Raw genomic sequence first — 25,371 nt, 5'->3', positions numbered from 1 at the left:
CCAGAAACCGGGGCGGGGGGGCTTAAAGCAATAGGCCTGGATTCTGTCTCGTTCTGGAGGCTGGAGGTCTGAAATCAAGGTGTCCACAGGGCCCCTCTGTCTGTGGCTCCCAAGCCCCCGTGCCCAGTCCCCATCGTGTGGCTCTGCTCTAGCTGCTGGTGTGGTCGGCGCTCCTGGGCCCATGGCCCTGTCACTCTAGTCTCTGCCTCCAGTGGCCCGTGGCCTTCTCCCTGTGTGTCTCTGTCTGTGTCTCTTACAAGGTCACCAGTCATCTTGGATTAGGGCCCATCCTTGTGTCCTCACCTGAACTCATGGCCTCTGCTAAGACCCTGTTTCCAAATAAGGGCACAGTTACACGCATTGGGGTTAGGATGTCAACGTATCTCTTTAGGGGACCACGTGCCACCCTCACCTCCTATAACGTGACACGCTCACAGGCTTTGGGAATTCGGATGTGGACGCCTCTGGGCGGCAGTGTGTGACCGTCTACACTGACCCTCTCATCCAGAGACTGTTCGTTGAGCATTTTTTCAGGCGTGCGGTGCACAGGGGACACGGGACCGTGCACAAGGCGTGACCTCAGGGGGCCACATACAGGCACATAGGACATTATATTCACTTGTGACAAGTGTGCCAGCTCTGGCAGGAGAGAATTCTGGGACAACCCAGGGGGCATTCAGGAGGGCTTCCTGGAGGAGACATCCTGTTACCGAAACCCCAGTTTGGCTGCCCATCGCTCAAAAAGCCACTACTTGAGAGACGAATTTTGATTGGGAAGGAATATCAGCTTTATTCAGGAGGCCGGCCACCTGGGGAGAAGGAGGACTCTTGTCCAAAGCTGGCTCTGCGGTCTCTGCCTGGCCCAGAGAAGTTTGACGGGATTTGATCAGTTAAGGGAGTAGAGCATTCTCTGACGTTTCTTGATGACCTACAGACCGGATGGTGCCGCGTACGGAGCTGCCTCGGTGCCGCGTGCGGAGCTGCCTCGGTGCCGCGTGCGGAGCTGTCTCGGTGCTTGGGGTTGTGCAAGGAGCTCTAGTTCCTTGATTCCAGGGCGGGGGGTGCGGGAAGGGGGTTGTGTGTATAAGAGAGCCTGGTGTTGTGCACAAGTGCTCTTGTCTTTCTGCAAAGGGGGGCAAGGTCTCCAGATGCTCCAAGGGAGGTCAGTGAGGTCATGGTGTGACCTTAAAGAAGAAAAACATTTTGCTAAAAGATCGCTAGGCTAATCAGAGAGCCCGGGCATCTTCAACAGACTTACTGGCCTCTGTGGCCTAGGAACGTTCTGGTCTTTCATTCTCCAAGGCCAGCGGTCTGCAGATCTCAAAAGAAAGCAAATGAGCTCTGTGACAGGTCAAGGGCTTTAGGTCTGTAGGCAAGGAATGTGTTCATTCCTTGCTGCTGGGAGGCAGAAGGGGACCCTGTGGGCTGAGGGGCCGCCGGTGGAGAGGTGAGGGGCAGAAGTGCCCGAAGTCTGGTAGAGCTGGAGAGTGGGGCCAGCGGCGAGCTTTCCACATCCTGGAGGCAGGTGTCTTCCCAAGCACCTGCGCCCCGCCCCATCCCTGCAGGCTCCAGGTGCCACAGACGCCTGCGGTGTTAGCAAGTCCCAGCTGCTCCCGCATCTCTGTCCCTCACCCACACCCTGGCGCTCCTGAGGTTCCAGCCACCCCGCTGTGGCCACGGGGGTGACGCTGAGGCAGGAGAAGGGATGTGAGTGCGTAGACCCGACACCTGTGACCCAGCATCCCTCTCCCCATATTCTGCAGTCGGAGTCAGGGTCCTCCCCTTCTATCTGTTGCAACACCCACCACCCTGCAGTCCTCCAGGTGATGGGAGCACCCACTGTCCCCAAGTCCTCCGCTCTCCGAATGTCCGCGGTCTGTCAGGGGTGAGCCCGTGACCGTCTCACACCTTCCGAGGACCCCGGGGACAGTGATGCTCACCTGTCCTGTGCCTGCTTCTGCTCCAGAGGACCCTCAGGCCTCACTCAGCCCCTCCCCACTACCAGGCTGCCACCTCCCTTCCAAGGATGACCCCTCCCCCAGTCAGAGCAGAGCGGCTCCCTTCCTTCCCCACCGCGCCATTAGCACAAGCCACTTGGGTGCGTAACACGCTTCCCGAAGGTGTGGGAGGGGAATTGCAGCACGGGCTAGAAACAGCTGAAAATAGAACAGAAATCACGGTGCCTGAATTGCCCCGCCAGCCCTCACCACGGCGGGGATCTTCCTGACATCATCCTCCCAGGACCAGCCGCCCCCAACATCCATGTACTTCCTGTGCGGGGGCAGCTTATGCCTCTGTGTGTCTGTCTGTCTGTCTCTCCCTGTCCCTCACTCACTGCCTCTCCCTGCGTCTGTGTCTCTCTCTGGTTCTCTCTCTCTCTCTGTGTCCCTGCGTGTGTGTCTCTCTGTGTCTCTCCCCACCCCACCATCTCTCTGTCTCTCTCTCCTTCCCCTCTCGTCCCCCCATCAGCAGTCTCCCTGTGCGCAACGGGAAGGAATGTAGCTAGTCAGCACTTCCTTCTTCCAGGCAAACCCCAGAAAGGAGAGACCCCAAACTATCGGCTTCATGTCCCCTGAGGTACCTCCTTTCTGTGGACTAGACTGCCCCCGTGTGTGAGGTCCTCATTCGCTGTGTGACCTGGGGCAGGTTACTTAATTCCTCTGGGCAGTTTTCTCATCTGTGAACTGAGCTTCCTGTTCTCATGAGCCCCCTCCGGGATCGTGAGCTTTAGCTGAGCTGATATATGTTTTTACACGTGACGCTTTTTATCCTAGTGCTAATTACGTTAATGATATAAATGTACATTACTGTTATCTATTTTCTGGTACATGTACTTTCCCCTTTAAATCACGGTGGACGGAGTTTTGCTTTCTTTCCTGAGGAATCTTTGCAAAAGCAAACCCATGAGGTGGGGCCCGTTTCCAGCCTGACGCCGCCCCGTGGCCAGTGCTTAGAGCACGTGCCGTCTGCCTGCTGCAGGAAGAAGGGGTACGGGGCGTGTGTCCCCAGGTCTGGGAGGACACCTGTGCACACTGGGACTTGCTGTGTCTCCTGTGGCCCGAAAGCCCGTGGAAAGAGGGAAGGAAGCCTGGGTCCCCGGAGCGCAGCCAGCCGCCACCGTCCCCGCAGCCTGTGTCAGTCCTGGCCGTCTGTGGTGACACCTGCAGGCCCAGAGCCCCCGCTGACCCGCTCGTGGATGGAGAGGCTCAGCTGCTTCCCCCACCGACCCCCACCCCCCACTCCGTCTGAGCACAGCTCACCTGAGGCAAAGAGGCCTTGTGGCTGAGTCACAGAGAGCCCACACCTTAGTGAGGGAGCCCAGGGCAGGGGCATAGGGTGGGGAGGATCTCTTTGCCCCAAACCTCAGTTCCCTCCTCCCCACACACGATCCCTCTGGAGAGAAAAGCCCTAGCATCAAGGACTCAGTCCCCAGGGGCTCCCTTGCCCCTAGAGGATGTGGTTTGGTGGGAGAGAATGTGTGTGTGCGTGACCCGACATCCGGGTGTCCTGAGCGCATCCGAGTGCGGCACCCGGCGCGCTAGGGCCTCAGCGTGAGAGGAAGAGTGTGTGGACCCGAACGGGGTGGATCGGGTGCCTGGGGCGACCTCAGATAGGAGTGGCTGGACATGGGGTCACCCAGGAGTGTTACCTGTGTGCATGAGTGTGTACACATGAGTGTGTGTCTGGGATGCGAGTGTGCACGTGTGGGTGTGTATATATACTGAGTACCTTGCGTGAGTGTGCACAGCTATCTGCATGACCATATGCGCAGTGTGTGCAGGTACGCGTGTGTGCAAATGTGGGTGTGTGCACGAGTACTCATGTGCTGGGTGTGTGCGCACACGTGTGTGGCATGAATATACTCATGTGTGCACAACTTCGTACGTGTGTGCATGGATGTGCACGCATGTGGGTGTGAGCGTGTGCACATGGTGCAAACACACGAATGTGCCTGGGTGGTGTGTGGTAGTGTGTGTGTGTACACATGTGTGCACGCACACACACCCCCTTCCCCTGTGTGAGCATCCACGCGTGCGTCTCCAGGCGCCTGATTTATTAACGGGAGAGTGTGCCTATTACTTGTGTCCGCATAGCTCCTGACAGCTTCGTGGAATTGAAATATCTTATTTAATGCGAGTAAGAATCATTTTAAATATCCGCTGTGACACTCAAGGACTCGAACCGAAAAGGGCGCTGTGTGTTTCCTCTGGTGCCAGAGAAGACGCCACATTTGTTAGGTCCTCATTGTCTCCCTGCCCGGCTCCGGTCGCCGAGAGTCCGTCATCTGTCCCGGCTCCTCCCCGCCTCACCATGAGCCTGGCACCCGGAGCTCATCTCTCCATCTTGGAGGAGGGGACTGAGCCGGAGGGTCCTGCGGGCCAAGTCAGGACGCTGTGAGGGGGCAGGAGAACTGTACGGATCGTTTCTTCCCACCCTGGCCAAGCCCTGCTCCAAGGCTTTTCCCCCAGCCCCAATCTCCCCCACTCCATGTGACCCACTGACGGGGACAAAGCAAGGCTTGCTCAGCGCTGGCCACCCTACCACTATTAGGAAGCCTGAGGAAGCCCAGTTACCTGCACACACGTGCGGTTATGGAAAGATCTCCTTGTCACATGTGCAAAGCAAGGAGCCGAACAGCCGACGGGAGGCCCCGAGTCTCCTGCTGTAAAGGAGAGGGATCGTGAACTTGCATTTGCTTGTGTTTGCATAGAGAAGTTCCGAAACCTACTCAGGAAGCTGGTCGCTGTGGCTGTGTGTGTGCGCGCACGCATGGACCCGGGAGTGACCGGGCAGCTGGGACACGGGGATGGAAGAGACGTTTCCTGGGTGCCTTTTCTCTGAGTCTTTGCACCCTGTGAATATGTTTCCTAGAAGAAATCAGTAAGTGGTCCTTTGAGGGAGTCTCAAGGTGGGTGATTCCGGGTGTTCCCCAGTCCCTCGAGCCGTGACCTGTGACTTTGTCGTCAGAGGGGGAATAAAGTTTCAGGTCAGACAGGAAGAGGTGCCCCTTCCCTGCCATCCCCTGCGTCCCCAGAGCTCAGGCTCTGCACGCAGAGGACACAAACCAAGGTGACCAGGAGGTTGGGAGGTCAGGCTGGCGGCAGGAAGTGCGCTGGGGTCAGGAAGCTGAGAGCAGGCTTCGGAAGCGGACCTGTCATTTTCACTGTCTTCAGTGTCCCCAAGGAGGCAGAAGAGCAAGGCACCTCCTCTGCTGGCCGCTGAGGGGCTGCGGTCAGGCTCCTCTACCTGTAAAGGAGGCATGGCAGGTCCTTCACTGGTGGCTGGGGACCGTTGGGGTTCACACGCCCATGGGGAAGCCAGAGAATTTGCCAGGCAAGGGAATCTGACGCTTGGTATGAGCCCCTCCTGGATCCCCACTCCAGTGGAAGGTTTCTGCCACACCCCCTTGTCCTCCTGTCTGAACCTGCACATCTCACCCCACACCTCCCACTCCCCACCAGTGACTCAATCACCCGCTCCCTCATCTGTCAAGCATTTGTGCCGCACCTGCCATATGCCTGGCGATTAGGTCTGGGGCCTCTTACAGTGAGCCCATCAAAGCCGGCATCATTGTCCCCATTTTACAGATGGCAAAACTGAGGATTGGGAGGTTCTATAATGGGCCCAGCCCACATTCCTAAGACAGAGTAAAAGGGAGGAGGACCTGTCTTAGTCAGGCAAGCGTCTGCCTTCTGCTCAGGTCATGATCCCAGGGTCCAGGCTCCCTGCTCGGTGGGGAATCTGTTTCTTCCTCTGTCCCTCCCCCACTGCTCGTGCACTCTCTCTCTCTCTCTCTCTTTCTCTCAATCTCTGAAATAAATAAAGTCTTAAAAAAGAGAGAGAGCGAAAGAAAGAGTAGAGGGAAAAGTCAAGCCTAAATTTTTCTGAGTCAGAGGCTCCAGTGCTCTCTCCAATGCTGTGCTCCCCCTTGGGCAGATCAGGTGTAGGGCAGTCCATCCATCCCCGTGCCCCTGCAGGGGACCCGGCCAGGGCCAGGCTCCTCCACCCCCTGCCAGGTCAGCGGCTGCAGATGGGTGGGGCAGACAGCTCTGCGGGTGGAGTATGTCCAGAGGGGCCAGAAGGGAACACTTCAGGGATAACGTGTGAGGCTACTGTCATTACCAAGGCTGCGTACAACACGCTACATTTGCAAGCTGAGATGCTGGCCAGCTGCCCTGTCCACCCGCCTGGGAGGCAGGGAGACCGAAGCTGCAATTGGGGTGGAGTGAAGCGGGCTTCCCTGTAGGAAAGGCAGTGGGCGGAACTGTTACTTTAAATAATGTTGCCATCCACCCAGAAATAGGTCTCCCAGGCGGGGAGGAGAGGGAGGCTAGAGGATGGAGAAGAGGCTGCACCCGGCTCTGCCAGACCAGGGAGCATCTGGCCTCAATTACAGGGGGACCGAAGGGAGGCCCAGGACCAGTGCCCCTCTTCTGGCCTTGGGGGAGGGGCCAGCCTGCAGCCAGTTGACCTTCCCCGGGCCCCAGGGGTTCCTGGCTGAAACAAATAGAAATAGAGCCTTCTGCAGAAATCTACTTTTATTAAAGTTTAAATTTCACCACGCATCACTGACATCAGCAAACAGACCCGCATCCAATGAGTCCCTGGTGTCTGTTTTATAATGTATACTTAAATTATATGCTCAAAGTGCATTTTTACATTTTATTTTTTAAAATAAAGGCAATATATGCATACAATAAAAGAAATTCTGATGGCACAGAAAGACATAAAAATAGAAGTTTCCCTCCCTCCCCACCCAGCACTTCTCCCAAAAGGGAGGTAACAGGTATCCATCGAGTAGCGCCGTCTGGAAAACGTTTTATGTGCCTATATGATATATATGCAAATATATACATTTTAGGTACTTGTATCGTATGCAAATATATACATTTTCCGTAAGTGTGATCGTGCGTATGCAAATATGTACAAATGTGTATACTCTTTCATTTACCCACATGGTGTCATACCATTTACGCTCTTCTTTTTTTTTTTTTTCCTGGTCCACAAACTGAAATTCTTTTTACTGGGTCGACTTGCATGATTGTAAACATCAAACGAAGGGTGTGGTAGCCCGTGTCCATACATGGCAGCTTATAGAGAGCCATAGCCGTCCGGTATCACTCCGGCCCCTGACACTCAGCCAGGGCACTGCTGGGCTTCCTCCTTCCATGCGTTGCTATTTCCACGAGCATCTCGCCCTCTCCAGCTTCCACTCCCTTTCCGTGCTTCGTGCGTCTCAGAGACCATTCTGTCTCGGACAGACAGGGGCTGCTCGTTCGTCCTGCGGCTGCGGCATCGCTGAACAGATCCAGTTGCATTCCCGACGGACGTCTCGGTTGTTTCCGGTTGTGTGTTTCTCTCTGCCATTGGAAGCAAGGCCACCTTGAGCATCCTTACACCTGCTTGTTTGGCTTGGTTTGGTTTGCCACATTATTGCTGCATATCTAAGAGGCCAGCTGGCAGGAGTGCAGCCTCTGAGTCAAAAGGCTTATCTGTTCTCATTTTGATAGATTTTGCCCCAGAGGCCGGACCACTCTGCACTTCCGCCTGCAGGTCTAGGGGCACACCTCCCCTCCCCCTCACTCTGGCCAGCGCTGTGCCTGATCAGACATGAAAGTCTTTGGCAGTCTGCTGTGTAAACATTGTCTTGTTGTGATTGGCTTTTCATTGTGATGGAGGTTGGACATCTTTTTGTTAGTTTCGGGGCCATTTCTGTTCCTATTCCGCTCCCTGCAGCTTTTCAATAGTTTTCTTTTTTTTTTTTTTTTAAAGATTTTATTTATTTATTTATTTGACAGAGAGAGAGATCACAAGTAGGCAGAGAGGCAGGCAGAGAGAGAGGAGGAAGCAGGCTCCCTGTGGAGCAGAGAGCCCGACGCGGGGCTCCATCCCAGGACCCTGAGATCATGACCTGAGCCGAAGGCAGCGGCTTAATCCACTGAGCCACCCAGGCGCCCCTTTTCAATAGTTTTCTGACTCTGTTTTCAAAGATAGAGAGCCGTTCTGGCCGATCTCACCTTCCATCTCTCCTCTCAGGTCACCCCATCGTTTTCGAGACCCAGACCATTTCCCCAAAGCTCTCTCCCCTCCCTGCGGCCGAGGCGAGTGAGGCTGGTAATGGGCTTGAGGATGGGATGGAAAGAGAACGGGAAGTATGCCAGAGCCTGGGCAGCTGCTATCTCCCCTCCATCACACCTTGCACTCGTGAGGGACAGATCAGAGCTGCAGCCGGTGGCAGAGATAAGAGGCTTGGACAGCCAGAAGGTTCTGAATCGTGCTGCAGAGACAGCCAGAGCATTCGGGAGTCCCAGGACGGAAGGGGGGGGCCTTTGGAAATTGGCGTCTGCATTGAACTGGTTAACAGCTGAGCTTGGGGTCAGGCAGGCTCTGTGGGACCCGGGCCCCGCCTCTTACCACCTACCTAGGAGACTGCCTGGCAGTGAGGCAACATCTCTGAACCTCAAACCTCCCCCCAAAATGGGGGCACTGGAAAATACACCCCTCCAAGAATTAAGTGAAGGACTCTCATATTAGCCCCACAGCTGTTTGCCTTTGTTCGCATACAACGAGGAAAGTGAAGCTAGGATTAGTGGGTTTGCATAAAATTTAAGTTTACAATTTGTTAAAATTGCTTTTATGCTGAGATTACATTTCTTCTCTGTGACCTCAAAATGTCCTTTTTAGATAAAATGCTGACCATTTCTGTTTATTTTTCTCTCCCTGCCTGGCACTTTTTAATATTATCTTTTTTTTTTTTTTTAAGTTTTTGGTTGCTAGACTATTTGTTTGCTTTTTGGTTGGTTGGTTTTAATGATCTTACTTGGCAAAGTAAAAAGTTGACAGTCTTACGTCAAGCCCCATTTTTTTAAGTGTTACTGGTCCATGATATCCAATAGTCTGGGAACTGCTGTGTGAAATGAAAAAACGTAGGAAAAGTACTTAAGACCAGGCCAGAGGCATAGCTGGCACTCAGAAAGTGACCGTTGTTGTTTCACAGTTGTGAGATGATGATGATGGTAGTGTTGGTGATGATGAAGGTGATGGTGGCCGTGGTGATGGTGGTGGTGGTGTTGGTGATGGTGTTGATAGTGTTGGTGATGGTGTTGGTGGTGATGATGGTGGTGACGGTGTTGGTGGTGGTGGTGGTGGTGATGGTGTTGATAGTGTTGGTGATGATCATGGTGTTGGTGATGATGGTGGCAGTGGAGGTGGTGGTGATGGTAGTGGTGGTGTTGTTGGTATTGGTGGTGGCAGTGGTGGTCGTGGTGTTGGTGATGGTGTTGATAGTGTTGGTGATGGTGTTGGTGGTGGTGGTGGTGGTGATGGTGTTGGTGTTGGTGGTGATGATGGTGGTTAAGGTGGTGGTGATGGTGTTGGTGATGTTGGTGGTGGTGGTGGTAGAGGTGTTGTTGGTGGTGTTGGTGGCAGTGATGGTAGTGGTGTTTTTGATGATGGTGATGTTGGTAGTGATGGTACTGATGTTGGTGATTATGGTGGTGATGATGGTGGTGATGGTGTTGGTGATGGTGTTGATAGTGTTGGTGATGGTAATGGTGTTGGTGATGATGGTGGCAGTGGAGGTGGTGGTGATGGTAGTGGTGTTGTTGGTGGTGGCGGTGGTGGTCGTGGTGTTGGTGATGATGGTGGTGTTGGTGGTGATGGTAGTGATGTTGGTGATGATGGTGTTGGTGATGATGATGGTGTTGGTGATGGTGGTGGTGTTGGTGGTGATGGTAGTGATGATGGTGGTGATGATGGTGATGATGGTGATGGCAGTGATGATGGTGTTGGTGATGGTGATGGTGGTGGTGATGGTGGTGGTGATGGTAGTAGTGGAGATGGTGACGCTGGTGGTGGTGGTGAGTCCCTGCTGAAACTTGTGTAAAAGAAAACTTAGCAACTCTTGAGAATAAGGTTGCTCTGTCCCAGGGTTGCCATAGCCTAGGGGCAGGCGGCAGTGAGCTTATCCACCAAGTCACCCGGACAAACCCTAGGACATCCAAGGATGGGGGAGATGCCTAGGCACAAGCCCCTTCATCCTCTGAGGTCCATCCACTGGCCAGAGACAGGAAAGGTGATCCCGGAGGGGATACCAGGGGAACTAGCTCCCTCCACACCAGAGAGCACCACGTGCCCGTGTCTTACCTGCCATGAGCCCCTCTCACCGACTTGGCCTGGCCTCCTCCCTGGCCCGCAGCCAGGTCAGTGCACCGCACACCTGCTCTCTGGCTGCCTTTCCCCCAGCAGCAGACTCTGCTGCCCTTTGGGCCACTCACGTACTCCCTGAGCAGGCTCCCGAGGGTCCTCGTTGGGCCCCTCCCCTCCCAAGGGTCCATCCTGGCCTCAGGGCCCACACGCACAGAAAGCCATCAAGCCATCCTGTCCTGCTCAGAAGGCTCTGCCTCTTCCCTCCACAAAGCTGCTAGGAGCTGTCTGGAATGTTAAGGGTGAGATGACGCAAAGCATTTAGGGAAACGTGAACGTTCCTGCCTCTGCCGACCCCATCCATTTCAATTAATATTTACAGTACGGTCCCGAGCCTGGCCAAAATAGAATGCCGCCCCCCTTCCCCAGTCCTGTGAGTCACAGGCAAGGAAGGAAAGCAGCCTCCAGCAGAGGACCCGCAGAGGACCTCCAGTCCTGGAGGCCAGGTCACAGCCAGGGTCAAGGGCTCAGGCACAGCACCTCCTGTCCGTGGGGAGAAAAATGCTGGCTACTCCCTAAGCACCGGAGCAAAGGCCTGGATGCCCTTGGGAGGGATGTTTCTATGGATAGGGACCTTTCTGTGACTCCAAGATGTGGCCAGAAAATCCAGAACTCCTTGGTGCTCTCCACTGGGGAGGAGGGTGACCTCCGCCGTCTGATCCCAGCGTGACACGTGCATCCGTGTGCCTGCTGGCCTTGCTCACTGGCTGTCTCGTCTGCCCCCAGGTACATGATCACCAGCCTGGACCGCACCCACGCGGGCTCCTACCGGTGCATCGTGCGGAACCGGATGGGCGCCCTGCTGCAGCGGCAAACTGAGGTCCAGGTGGCCTGTGAGTAGTACGAGGGGCGACTTGGGAGCAGGGAGGGGTGTGAAGCAGGAGGCGGTCTGCAGGGTCCCCGCCCACCCCCAGGCTCGGGGCAGAGCCGAATCCCGGAAGTAGCTTTCCCCGCTCGTTGGGCCCTGATGGTGGCCCTTCCCACCTATCACGGGAGTGCCCTCGTTTTGTGGTTGCCGGGTGCTCTCAGGGCTGCCCCGCTGATAAGTGACACACGCATCTGCCAGCTCAGGGTTTAGCACTCTGTGCGTGGGACCAGCTGCTGTTTTCTTTCAAAGTGCCTCACACCTGGGGGTTTAACGATGGCCCGTCTGAACCTCTCCAGCTCTGACATTCCTCTCCGCAGACTTCCTGGTGCCCAACCCCGGACCCTAACCTTTCCCTCCTCCGACTTGCTCAGCCCAGGAGCCGTAACAGCGAGCGGGTCCCGTGGTCCGCGGGGTCGTTGAGAGATGCCTTATGGTGGCACCATGACCCTAAGAGGAGGGGCGGGGAGGACGAGTCTAGGTGTTTGGAGGAGCCAGGTGAGCAGGTAGTGAAGTAAAGGGACGCCTGTAGTCCCTGCACCGGTCCCTGGTAGGATGTTCTCAAATGGAAGAAGGGAAGGCAGCTTCAGAAGATCCCAAGTGCCTCTCAGGGACCCAGAGCACCAACCAACACCCTCCTTCTGAGACTCAGCCTCCCCGTCCCTGTCCTGCCCCTCTTCCTGAAATAGCTGCTGTGTGCTAGAAATGAGCCTCATTCTGGGCTCTTCCAGGGGCAGAGGTCCAAGGTGGCGCTGTGGGACATGAGACCGCGGAAAGCCTTAGTGAGCCTTGAAATTAAAAAAAAATAAATAAATAAAGGACACCTTCTCATCCAAAGCCTACAGGGGATCGCCTCTGAATTAGCAGAGGAGAGAGCTTGCTACTCGAAGAGAAGTAGGGGAGAGAAATCTAAAAGGAAACCTCAAGCGAGGCGAGGAGTGTTGATAATAATTATGGAAAACAACCGTAATCAAAAGTGGAGGACGGATTGTCTCCATAAATCAGCACTAAAGGCAACTCAGCTCACTCAGAGGAGTGGAAAAGCCCAGAATTAAAATGATGGATCAGGGCACTGTCAGCGGCTGGAGAGCTCCCGGGGAGCTTCATTTAGCCGGTGCCCAGAGTCCCGCGGGGCAGGGGCAGAGCCGCGGGCCAGCCTCCAGAGAGACCGCGCATGCAGGCGTGTGCTTGTGTGCAGGTGTGTGTGCGTGAGTGTGGCTTCATGCACGTGTGTGCAAACACGTGTGTGTGCACGAGTCTGCTGCTTCATGCCCCGCGTGCGGGAGACGTGTGTACATGCACATGTATCCATGTACGTGTGTGCAGGCCTGTGTGCAAAGACGCACACCGGGGTTGGTCTGCCTTTTGGCTCATGTCGGTGCTGGTGATGCCGCATGTGTTCAAGTCCGTGTGCATGCAGTTGGAAACGCCATCCAGGACACAGTCTCTCCGACCGTCTAGGCTCATCCAGAGAATTCCTTGAGCTCCTGTGCCCAGTGCACCTGGCCCACGCCTGCACGTAATACACCTCCAGCAGTGAGCGTTACTGCTGGAATGAATATTCTGTAGCAGCGCGCCGAAGAAAGAAGAAACAGGCCACGGAACGGAAGGGCTCCTGGCGCACACTCTTCTGACCAAATGCAGAGCAGTGAGCTGATACTCAAAGCTGGGCCTTGAAGCCAGCCCAGCGTCTGCCCCTCACCAGGGCGCGTCTCACGGGGGCATCCCTGTCCCCCTCAAAGCCACGTGGCAGCCTGGGCTTCGGGAACTTCTGCACACGGTCACAGCCATCATTGCTTCCGGGCCCTATGGGGCCGCTGCTAAGCTGTGCCCATGTGGCAGCAGATGGTCCCTGGGAGAGAGCAAGAGGTACCTGAAAGGGCCTAGAGGACCGAACGCAGTGGGGACACCGAGGTTCACCCCGTTCCTGACCGTGAGCTGCAGCTCCCGGGCCAGCCCCGAGAAGCGCTCCTCAAATGACACCGAGCCGCCTTGCTCCATGGCGTCGTAAAGAAGCCGCTGCTTGCAGCCCTTCTGACCTAAAGCCAGAGGCGTGAGGGGAAGCCCTAGGAACTCCAAGGGGCAGTTGAGAAAAATCGCTCATCCTAATAAGTTAATGACGGTTTCACTGCCCACCTGCCCACCCCAGGTGGCCATGGTGGGACGGAGAAGGGAAACCCACCTCCCTGTCCCTTCCCTTGCTGGACACACTTGTCTCATCTGGGGGGGGGGTCCTCTCTCTCCCTAGTTGTGGAAGTTGAAGAATCTGCCCACCGTGTCCCCCCACCCCTCAAACACTTTCCAGGATCCCGGGGGCGGGGAGCGGGGAGACCTCGCAAAACCATCCCATCCACAGCATCGCTCTCTCCCACCTGTTGCTGGGCAGTGCACACCCTTCTCTCCCGTCCTTGCCCCGCAAGGCTGGGTGGGGGAGGAGACTGCCTAAGTCACATGGCAAGGGAGTACCAGAGCACGACTTGAACCCACAGCTGCCCGATTCCAAAATATCCCCCTCCCCACCCTACCATCTACGATCAGGAAGAGAAAAATCAAACTGGGGTGGTGGTGAGGCGCTCTTCTTGGCTCTTGGCAGAGGCGAGCAGATGGAAAGGCTTACAGGTAGTTCCTGGGTTGCTTTGTGCCTAAAACAGGGTCATGCCATGGATTTGGGGGCGGGGAGGGGTCAGGAAGTGTGGGTTCCAGCCCCAACCTCGGCACTGGGTAGCTTAGGACTCTGGACCCCTGATATATGTGTGCAGCGGGTGGGAGGGGCAGACAAGGAGGAAGCATGGCCTCCATCCCCCTGGAAAGGGGGGCACGTGCCCCAAGACCCCTTGGAACAGACACGAATTCAAGCCCATGTCCCTCAGGAGAAGCCAAAGGAGATACGGCAGAGCCTCCAGAAGGATCCCTCCACCAGCGTAATTGTGTGCCTGTCTTTCCTCCGTGGGTTCGCAGGTCAAGTCTGAGAGGCAGGAAGGTATGTGGTACAAGCCTCATCACGATGGGGAAACTGAGGCTCAGGGAAGGTAGTGGACAGCCCAAGTTCTCACAGCCAGCATTTCTGCCTTCCACCTTCTCCTGCCTCGCTGTCAGGACACTGTAGGGTCTAGCCCTGAACCGCATCCCCCCACCCCCCTCCCATTCAAATTCAGTCTCACCTCTCCCTTGCTGTGTGACCTTGGGCAAGTTACTTAACTTCTCTGTGCTTTTGCTTCCTCTTCCCTTTGTGTCCTGGAATAAGCATGCTTCAGCTTTCTCACTCTGGCTGCCTTCCCAGCATACTCTTAGCCACACGTCTGCTCTCCAGAGCTGAGGCTGGGGTAAGGCAAGTGAGACAAGGCGGCGCTCTCCCTCCGCTACTCACTGTGTACTCTCAGGACGCTAATAGTGGTGCCTCCTTAAACCTCACCCAGCCCCAGTCCAGGGGCTCTCCCGGCTGTGCCCTGCAGGCCTCCTGCATCTGTCTGTCTGTCCACCGATCTCTCTTACACAGTCACACAGATGCCCACTGTCTAAGGATGGGTGGGCAGCGGCTGCTTCTCCAGACCCTTCCGTCTCTCCTGGTGGGTTTCTGCATCACAGGGGCGGAAGCCTTTGCCCTGGGGCTCCAGGAAGTCTGTTCTTGATGATGCTGCCCTCCCAGGCTCCTCCTGGGACTGGGCCAGGCAGGACCCACCTCTGGCTCCCACCCCACTTCCCAAAGAGGGACTGTGCATTGGGTTCTAACGAGAAATTAATAAGGCAGCTGTGCTAACAACTAATGATAATGGCAAAGTCGTTACAAAAAGATTCTTTACATGTTTTTAATTACAGCAATTAAGAGGAAGTCAATAAAACATCCACCCCTTCCCCAGTCCCTCTCTGCCTGCACTCCCCGCCGCCCCCCCCCCCCACGCCCCAGTCTCTTCTTTGTTTCTTTAAAGTTGCCATAAATTTCTGGCTTGGAGCAAGCTGGCTGACAGGCTGAGAGGCTTTGGAGAGGCCTTTGGAGAGCCTTCCAGGCTCTCTCCATGTCCACATACTGGGGGCAGCAAGCCCACCCCTGGGTCACAGGGCAGAGGGCCCCTACCCCATCCAGAAGCCACCTGTACAAGGAGGGACGTGAGGGTATCGAGTCTGTTGTTGGGGCTAATGCCCGAAATGCCACCAATGGGCTGACCCATTTTTCTTAATTTTTTTTTTAAGATTTTATTTATTTATTCAACACAGAGAGAGAGAAAGATCACAAGTAGGCGGGGGGTCGGGGGGTGGGAAGCTGCTTCCTGCTGAGCAGAGAGCCCGATGCGGGGCTCGATCCCAGGGCCCTGAGACCATGACCCGAGCTGAAGGCAGAGGCTTAACCCACTGAGCCACCCAGGCGCCCCTTTCTTAATTCTTAACCTGAGTGTGAACATTGAATGTGAACTATTCACAGGCCATGCCGTAGTTCTAGAGAACATGATCGTGTCTTCCTGGAGCATTTTGCCTGAATGTTTCCTTTACTCGTGCAACTACTACTATACTCCCACTGCATCCTGAACTGTGTGTGTTCTAGGCAGTGAGGACACAGGCGACAAAACCGGGACACCTGTTCCTGCCCTCAGGAAAGTAGTAGGGTGCCATAAAAGTTAAAAGGTGAATATATGATAGAATACAGAGCAGAGAAGCCCGTGGAGAAAAAATAAAGTGCAATAAGGGAAAATGAAGCGAAGTTACATGAGATGGAGGCTGGGGCAGCCACCTCTCAAATATCCTGTTTGATATAGTGGCTGTGAAAGGCCATCTGGGCAGGTGACATTGAACAGAGTCTCAGAGGAAGCAAGAGAGTAAGGCACACAAAGAGATAAGGGCTTTCCAGCTAGGGAACAGCAAGTGCAAATGTCCTGTGGTAGGTTTGGTGTCTGAGGCCAGGGTCGCTGAAGCAGAGTGAGGGAAGGAGAGAGTGGAAGGAGGTGTAGCTGAGGAAGTGGGGCACTAGGGACACATGACAGCATTCGAGAAGAGGTCGACGCTTTTGCTGTTCCAGTGCGGTGGAAATAAGTATGCATGGTGGAGAAGAGGCATGATGCGATCTGACTGGAGGCAGAAAGCACTGTTTCCCGAATAAACAAAACCACAGTGAAACACCATGTCATGTCCACCAGATTGGCAAAACCCAACACGTCTGGCAAGACCAAGAGAGAAACTCCCGTCCGTGCTGGCGGGAGCACGAAGTGGTAAATTGGTGCAGATTTGGAAACAATTTGGTGTCATCCGGTGAAATTAATGTGTGCACGCCCTGCCACCCAGCGGTTCCACCCTTAGGCTCATGCTCGAGGGACTGTCTTCACCGCATGCGCCAGAGATCCCCAGGAGACTGTTCTTAGCAGGACAGCAAAACCCAGAAAACGGACCCAGCCTGCAGGTACACTGTGCCCTCTCGCCACGTGGACACCCGTGCAGCCGTGACCATGACTGGACTGAGTATAAGCCCACCGCTGGAGCTCCAAAACACACAGACACACACACACACAGACACACACACAACAGCAAACCACAGTAGATGACATACAAAATAATTCCAGCTGTAAAGGGCTTGGAACCAGATGACATTAACCCTAAATTGTTTAAGGAGGCATTTCTGTGTGGCAAATCTTGGGGGGAATTGCCGCAGCAATCGGGGCGACAGTTACCTCTGGAGTGGGAGGAGACGCGCTTGGGTGGGGAGGGGACACCGTGGCGGGAGCAGGGAGGTTTGTTAGTGTTCCGTTCCCTAAGCTAGGTGGCGGGAGTGTGAGCGTTCCTTCTCGTCCTCTGCAAAGTATCCGTGTAATTGCATTCACTCTTTTGTATGCATGACATACTTCATGATAAAAAAATGCTTTAGAAATCAATAAAGGAACGAACGTATTCTGCAGTGGGATGCCTACGTCCCAAGACCTTTTAAGATGTAACGAAGACATCAGGAATTTGGAGGCCCCTTGCAGCTGTGCCCCAGGCTCACACTTCTTTGCCCCTTGGGGAATTCGTTGGGGAAGATGGATCAGCGCCGTGGGCATCACGTGGTGTGTTAACAAGCGTGGACACACTTGGGGAGCAAGGGTGAAACCCCTTATCTGTTTCCGCCCTAGGGTGCGTGCGTTTTCCCAGGGGTTCCTGGGTCCCCAGGCTCTGCCAGGTTGTGACCTCCCTCCCTCTAGCCTTCCTCTTGCCCCAGCCTGCTGAGTGGATGCCTCCTTGGCCCCTTACTGCCGCTGTGCAGCATGTGCGTGGCTGTGCCTTGGGGCCCACGAGCAGAGTGAAGGGCTCCGCGAGCAGGTCCCGGAAGCCCACTTGACTCTGTGCAGTGGAGAGAATGGGAGGGTGCTGGGGGCCCGAGAGCCGTGGTGAGGCAAGGAGATTGTGGGATGGAAATGTGGAGGAGGGCATCAGTGGCAGAACTTGGACCAAGAGCAGCTGTGCCCTTCCTTCCATGCCTCTCACCGTTCACACGTACGTCCCTGTGCCCATGTACAGTCGTCTGTCCTCCTGCCCGCCCTTCCTGCACCCACCCCCTCCTCCCTCCATCCATCCCTCCGTCTTCCTTACCCCTCCGTTCATCCATCCCTTCCTCTCTCCAAGCATCCCTCCCTCTTCGTCCATCCTTCCATTCAGCCACGGCTTCCTCCATCCGTCCATTCCTCTGCTCATCCATCTGTCCATCCATCCATCCCTCCCTCCCACGGTCGATCCATCCATCCATCCACTGAACAGACTCACTTCCCAATGTCCCTTGACATTCTTTTGCTCTGCCCAGCCCTTCTCTCCTGTTTCCTGGCCCTCGCACACTCTTTTCTCTGGACCATCACCCCAACACACACACACACACACACACACACTTAACTAACACCTACTCTTATTTATGTTTCTGCTAAGAAGCCTCACCACCACCGCCCCCAGTCTAAAGTAGGTCTCCTGCGGCTGCCTCTCACAGAAGAGCCCTGTTCCTCCCTCCTCACGGTTGTCACAGTATGTCACTGAACATCTGCTTGTGCCTGTCTCCACGAGCAGACTCGAAGTCCCACAAGGGTAGGGACCGGGTCTTTCTTCATGACCTACCAGGACCAGCTGTGCCCTTCCTTCCATCCCGCTCACCAAACCTACCTATGCGTGTCCAGGCATCCATCCTCCTGCCCGCCTTTCCTGCACCCATCCCTTCCTTGTCTTCCTCTCTTCCTCCTTCCCTCCATTCATGCATGCCACAGCAGGGGCACAGTTAGGAGTCCCCACAGGATGGCATTGGATGAGTTCAGAGGGAACCCACTGTGTGTGGCGTACGGGACTCGCTGCCTGTCGGTTCTTGCCGATGAAGGCAGCGGCCTCTTGACGCTTACCGTACAGTGGGGAGAGGGAAAGAATGTGTGTGAAGCTTGTTAAGGCAGGGGTGAGTTATGAAGGAAGCCGAGAGGAAATGTGGTGGAGTGGGGGCGGGTTTGAATGCTGGCCCTGCCCAGCCTCTGACTGCTTAACGTTGGGTGAGCCACTCTGTCTCCATGAGCTTTAATTTCCTCACTGACGAAATGGAGCTAATAAAACTAGAGAGGGGAGAAAGAAACACTATTACCATGAAATTGCTTTAAATTGTTCAAATATATCTTCAGAGTTCTGTGAAAAGTTTTTTAAATAGATAAAATTATTGTGAGGACTGGAATCAATGTGATTTATTGATGCAATTTTTTATAGACAGAGCCAAGTAATGGAAATTAATAATCAACTAAAAATATGTGTTTATTTGAGTCGGGCTGGCTGTGGTAGCATGAGGATTACGTGCACATGAAGTCCACCTAGACAGAAAACTGGTGTAGGGTCAGCCCACGGCACTCTCTGTTCTTTAATTCTGCCTGGTGGCATGGGGTAATCTTTATTGAAGAGGTCCATGTTTCAACGAAGCTGTGAAAAATGTATATGATGCTAATATTCTAATACTACAAACATTAGATGTAATTTTTAGCACTTTAATATACTCTTCCAGTTTCTGTGTCTGCGTAACAAATTACCGGAAAGCGTAGTGGTGTACGGCCATCATTTATTAGGCTCACCGAGTGGGTGAGCCTTGGATCTAGACAAGGCGTGGTAGGGATGGCTCATCCCCGCTCTGTACGCTGAGGTCTCCGCTGGAAGACTTAGAGGCTGGGGACTGAATGATGTGAGGGCTCACACGTCGATGTACATGTCCGGTGTGGGTGCTGGCTGTCCTCTGGGGACCTCGGTTCTTCCCTTCAGGCGTCCTTCCCGTGTCTGTGTGGGCCAGACCGAGCTTCCTTACAACATGGCGACTGGATTCCAAGCAGGTGTGTGTGGACAGAGAGATGGATCCAAGGGGAAGCTGCCTCCTTTTGATGACCTAGCCTTGAACATGATATACCATGAACTCCAGCACCTTTGTCAGAAGAACGTGTTGGATGGGAGACAAATCTTGATGCCGCCATCTTTGGAAAGACAGAGTCTGACAGACAAGTAGTATCTCATGTGATACTGACTACAACCTATGAGGAAGGGACTCTTCATAATCCCGTTTTGCAGAAGAGGACGTTAAGGCTCAGCAAGGTCAAAATTTTGCCCAAGGTCATGGCTGATAAGTGGCAGAAGTAGGTTTTGAACTCAAGTCTCAGTGACTCCAAAGCCATTACCATTGCATTTACTGCCTGCTCAGTGCAGAGTAAGGATGCCAACGGCCCGTTCTCTTTCTTGAGATTCTTAATTGGCTGGATCCCTCTGAGATGCCATTGACTCACAGCACCTTGGTGACTTGTGGCTTGTTCTGGTGACATTCTAGTCAGGGGCCCCGCGCAAGGACAGGCCTGCATGAGAAGTAGGGTGTAAGTAATTCAGCGTGGCAGGAGGGAACATGATGGGGTGTGAGCATTGAGATGGGAAAGGTTGATTGGGGTCAGATTAGGGAGGGACCTCGAATCAAGCAAGGGGATTTAGACTTTCCTGGGACAATGAGGAGATCCCAAAGTTTCTGAGCAAGTCAGCGATATGTCCAGAAAAAATTGATTAGGAAGAGTGTGAGAGATGATGGGTTGGGGGGGAGCCTATGGAGACCTTGTTGGGGGGGTGATCAGAGCAGCTGGAGTGACGGGGTTCGCTTGGTGGGGGGCCTGTGGGAACTAGGGTCAGAGGGCTTGGTGAATGAGAGGGGGAACCCAGAGGAGGAATCAAAGGACTTTGTCGAGGCAGGGAAGGAAGGCACAGCACCACAGAAGGCTCTAGGGCAGGAGCAGGAGGCAGCTGTTCACGGAAGATCCCGAGAAGGAGGTATGAAAAGCCAACATTTCTATTGGAAATCGAGTGTTGGGTTTTGGAGCTCAGAGAAGAGCCAGAGCAGATAGGAGAGTCTTTGTAGAGGGGCTGAGATCAGCATCATGAGAGGAGGGGAGGCAGTGTGGCAGGAGGAGAACCGAACCCAGGACTTTGGAAAAGGAGAGGATGGGCGCGTGGTTCTCAAACTTTGGCGTGCAGCAGCGTCCTGGAAAGAGTGAATTAAGAACTCAGAGATCCGGGTGCATCAAAGCAGGGCCTTTCCGTGGCCTGGGGAGTAGGGAAGGGTAGGGACAACTTGAGCCTACCGAGTTCCCAGGGGATTTTGAGACCCACTGTTAAGAGCTGGTAGCTTGAGCCCAGACGGTTGTTCTCAACCTTGGCTCATGTTGGAACTACCTGAGCTGCTTCAGAAACACCTACACCTGCATCCCATCCGCCCCTCGGGGGGGTTCTGAGGCTTAGTCAGCCTGGGGGACACCTGGTTGAAGGAGAGGGAGAAGAGGCAGCCATGTTCAGGGGGTTGGGAAATAACAGTCAAAGCAGCAGGAGACCAGGTGGCTTGGGATGTGGCCCCCTGGGCCGGGGAGGGGACGGTGGGCCATGGGGACATGCAGCTCAGTGTTCGGTGGTTGGAACGTGATTGCACATGGAAATGCTGATGGCCAGCTCACACCCCATACCAGTGGAAACAGAAATCTGCTGATGAGTTCTTGAACTTGGCATCACCACTTTTTCTAATGGCCAAGCTGGGGACCATGATGCTTCTCACACTTGAATGTGGATGACGCCCTTCACCAGGGCTCTGGTGAGGATGCCATTCTGATTCAGTACGTCCGGGGTAGGCCTTGAGACTGCATTTCTAGCAGGTTCCCAGGGGCGCCCATGCTGCCAGCCCGCGGACCATACTTTGAGCAGCAAGGGTGTGCATTCCTGTTCAAAAGTCCTGACTGTCAGCAGGGACACCCCTTCCCGTACCCCAGCGTAGCCCTCTCCTTAGAATCAAACCCCACCGCGGTTCCAGCAGCCAGGTGGGCAACCAGAAGTCGCCTGCGTGCTTCTCTGCTGTTCTCTTCCCCTCCTGGCCGACACACCAGAGCTGGGATAAATGTTCCCTGCTTATCTGCCAGCGGGGTAGGCTTGTTTTTAAAAGAGCAATATGGTGTTTCCATTCACACATGCATGAGCCTCCCACCCAAGGCAGAAGAGGGAAATCACCTCCTTTCTCCAGGAGCATCCAAGACCCTGTCCTCCGCAGTGCACCCAACCTTGCCTCCACCAAGAACCTGGCACACCAGCCCCATCAGCCCCGTGATGTGCCCTTCGCCTCACGCTGAAACCCCGACCGCCCTTCCAGATGCAGATCTGAGTTCAAATCCTGACTCTGCCCCTCCCTAGCCACCTGCCCTTGGACAAGTCGAGGAACCTCTCTGAGCCCATCTGGGCAGTTTTTCCCTTTGTAAAATGTGTGAAATAATGACCAGCCTCTTCATGGTTGCAGGATGAATTGATCAGTTCACGGATCTATGGATATAGACCCAAAAAGCTCAAAGAGGGACGTTTCCTAATGGTGGGCTTCTAGGGTGGGGTGATGGGGTCAGGTGGGCGGTCTGAGCCCAGCAGCCTCCTTCCCCACAGTCATCCTGCCGCCGCCACGCCCAGCCCAGGAGCTGGGCAGTCTGACCCCCACACCCGCTCTTCCCTTCTGCAGACATGGGGAGCTTTGAGGAAGGCGAGAAGCACCAGAGTGTCTCCCACGGAGAAGCAGCTGTCATCCGCGCCCCACGCATCGCCAGCTTCCCACGGCCACAGGTGACCTGGTTCCGGGACGGCCGCAAGATCCCGCCCAGCAGTCGCATGTGAGGCCCTGCCCTGGAGGGGGGACCCAGGGGGCTCGCCTTGGTGGGGAGGGGATCTGGGACCTCCCCGATGGCAAGAGAAGGGTGGCTTACGAGGAGGGGCTTTCTGGGAACACGCGTGTGAAGACTTGGAGACACAACAGCTCGGTGGCTTTCCTGGGGAACCCCAGGGTGTTGGCCCCCCCCCCAGCAGCTTCCCAAAACACTTAAACCCCCAACAGACAGCGACAGAAGCCATGCCCATCTGCAGGAGGGCGCAGGCGTGTCCCCGGCAGGGTGGCCGCCCAGCTGCTTCCTGTGTGGGGTGCGGGTGTGGCTGTGTGTGTTTTGGCTGCCGGGAGGAGGGGAGGCCAGGGGAGGCCCCGGCAGGGAGAGAAACACATGGCCCTTTCAGCATTAACAAGGACCGCTCTGTGTGGCCCAGGGCGTGGGTTGTGGCAGCCGGGCATGGGGGTAGGAGCTGTGGAGTCAACACCTTCACGGGGGGCCAGGGGCAAAGCATTTCCTCCGGGGACACTCCCGGCCCTCCTGATCCCGCCTCGGGGTCTGGAGACAGCCTAGGCCCTTTTGGACTCCAGCTCTCCCCCGCCCCCCTGCTCCCAGAATACAAGAAAGACCACCTTTGTCCTGGTCTCTGCAGGCCACAGGTCAGCTATGGGCGGAACCCATCCTCGTCTGTGGGAAGTGGAAGCCAAGATGGTCAGTGCTTGCCTTTGGGCTGAGAGAGGCCTTAGAAGGATAGCGTGATAGCATCCCAGCACGAACAGTGGCTGTCGCTCATTAAGTGGCTGCTGTGTCCTCGAACCTGGGCTAAGCACACTACACACGCCATCCTGTCCTCCAGGATGGGTGTGCACCTCCCCGCACAAGACACTATGTGTCATTCCCCTTTCAGTCCCCAGAGTGCGCGCCCAGCTAGCGCCCGCGGGAGGAGTGACCCGCACGACAGTCCTACAAGGGGTCTGGCTTTGGCTCCTCTTTCCAGACGGGAGAGCCCCCCGGAGCTGAGCTACATTGCCGGGTCTCACACAGCTGGTTCCAGGCTCCCCGACTCCAGAGTCGGGGTCCTTAGTTCTGTCTTGCATGGAAATTATGTGACAGCAGGGACCCAGACAAGGAGAGAAGAAGGATAAAGTGATTGTGCGTGCAGAGAATTGGTCCTGGTACGGTGATTCTCAACCTGGTTACCTGTTAAAATTGTTTTGGACGATTTAAAACGAGTTGATCTTTAGATCCTAGCCCTGCACATTCTGGTTTGTCGACATGGGGTGTACCCTGGCACATAGCTCCCCAGTGACTCTGATGTGCAGCCACAACTGAGAACCACTGTCCTGGAATATGTCCGTTACCCACAGACACAGAAACGCTGCATAACAAAAGGTCCCAGGGGCCCAAGGCAGTGAGCATTTCTGTGTCCTGTGGATGTGCAGATTGGGGGACCTTGGCTCGGACTCCCTGACTCGCCTGGGGTCGGATTGGCGGGTCAGATTAACCTGGGACTCTGCTCCAGGTATCCCATCCTCCAGCCAGCCAGCCCTGGCTTCTAGAAGTTGCAGAGGAGTAGGGAGGAAGCAGAAACATGGATTTTCCAAGTCTCTGCTAACATCTCAGTGGTCGAAGTGAGTCACCTGGTAGGACTCAGCCTCCAGAAGCAGGGGGATGCACTGTGCCTCTTGGGTGGGAAGACCCGCGAAGTCACATGGCAAAGGGCGTGACTTCAGAGCTGGGGGAGCACCGGGGTCGTCCCTCCGCCTCCCAGGTTAACAGGCGGGTGGACGGGAGGAGGCTCAGGCTTCCTCACGCCTCCTTAAGGGTCAGTAAAGCCAGCAGAACGTGATTTACCCTTCACACAGACGGTGAGGCTGAATTGCAGAAGTGGGGCGTGGTGCTCCCCCACACAGGTGCCGAGACACCTGTGAAGGCGCATGTCCCCAGCCCTCCCTGACCCCCTTCTCTGAGGTTCGCGCTCAGCTGCAGGTGTGCCCGTGATGGCAGCCTGCAGGCCGGTCAGCGGGCCGAGGCCGCCTGGAAGGCTGTGTTGAGAAGGATGCTGAGGCCGCGTCCAGACTCAGGGGCCAGAGCGGCGCTGTGACAGGTCACAGCGGACGCCGTGGCCGCCGGAGGGCTCGTGGGCGCGTCTCTCCAGCGTCCGCTGTGGCGGATGAGAGCCTCTCTCCGCCCTCGCTCTCATCGCCCCTCGCCTCACACCGTGCCACCCCCTCTTCTCACTCCCACCCTCCGTCCTCACCCCCTCTCCGTTCCCAACAGCCTCTGGCGCCGGGACAGAGTGATCTTGGCGCGCAGACACATGCCGCCTTCGTGGTCACACCCGCCGCCTTCCCGCCCGCGGTGGCGCTCCAGCCAAGCACACGAAGGCGGGCTGTAGAGATAGTATCTCAGCAGTTACAGCAGATTAATATTCCTGGCGGAGAAGAGAGGTCCCTGGAAGCAAATTCCCCGGCGTCTGTTTGCGGGAGATTCGTATCTGCTGCGCGCCGTCGGCCAGAGGGGCGTGCGGGGCGCCCGCCGCAGCTGCTGTCTCCGCCGGGGCCCCCTCGCTGCCGGGCCAGGGGCGCCAATTAGCCACACTTCCCCGGCGCCCTGGTGCTCCCTGTTGGAATGGAGACAGGACGCCCCGCAAAGACCCATGCTGGGGGCTTCAGGCAGGTTCTACAACGATTTCTTTTATTCTTAATTAAATTACCAATGGGGCCCCCGCGGACCGGAGGGGAAGGAAAGGTCTGGCTTAGTAGGAGGAGGGACGGAAGGCAGGGTAGGAGCTGGGCCAGTGATAGAAATGGGAAAAATCGAGTCCGTTGGCGCCTGAAGAGTGTGGCTGGGGAACAGAAACCCATCCCTGCCTGAGAGCTGAACCCTGACCTCCGTGCCCCGCGTGCATTCCAGCAGCTTCCTTCAGAGTTGAGTGAGTCTGGGGTGCAGGAGGCCAGAAGGCCCTCTGAGTGCCAGGAACAGCTCCGTGCCCTTGGGAAGTGAGGTACGGGTTCATTCCAGAACCATCTATCAAGGGGATGGTCATGCTGCAGAAGGCAGGAAGTCCAGGGACCTTCCTCAACCACCTGCTGAGGGCAGAGGGAGGGCGGGTCGAAGGCTGTGAGGGCTTCCTTTCCCTCTGCCACATTCGGGCTCCAGCCCTGGCCCTGACGGCCCCGATCCAAA

At 55.6% G+C, this 25,371-nt stretch overlaps 1 protein-coding gene across 2 annotated transcripts in view; it reads left to right on the top strand.

Moving 5' to 3' along the window:
- Positions 1-25,371, top strand: part of SDK2 (sidekick cell adhesion molecule 2) — a 249,683-nt gene that overhangs the window by 133,646 nt on the left and 90,666 nt on the right. For both annotated transcript variants that reach the window (XM_045985790.1, XM_045985789.1), the window contains exons 3-4: positions 10,933-11,039; positions 22,047-22,194. In XM_045985790.1, the coding sequence (XP_045841746.1) occupies positions 10,933-11,039; positions 22,047-22,194 (255 nt within the window). The remainder of the gene's footprint in view (positions 1-10,932; positions 11,040-22,046; positions 22,195-25,371) is intronic.

This window comes from Meles meles, chromosome 18 (genome assembly GCF_922984935.1).
Source record: "Meles meles chromosome 18, mMelMel3.1 paternal haplotype, whole genome shotgun sequence".
Classification (NCBI taxonomy): Eukaryota; Metazoa; Chordata; class Mammalia; order Carnivora; family Mustelidae; genus Meles; species Meles meles.
Note: the sequence above shows the minus strand (reverse complement) of the source record. Positions and strands in the feature narration are given on the sequence as shown.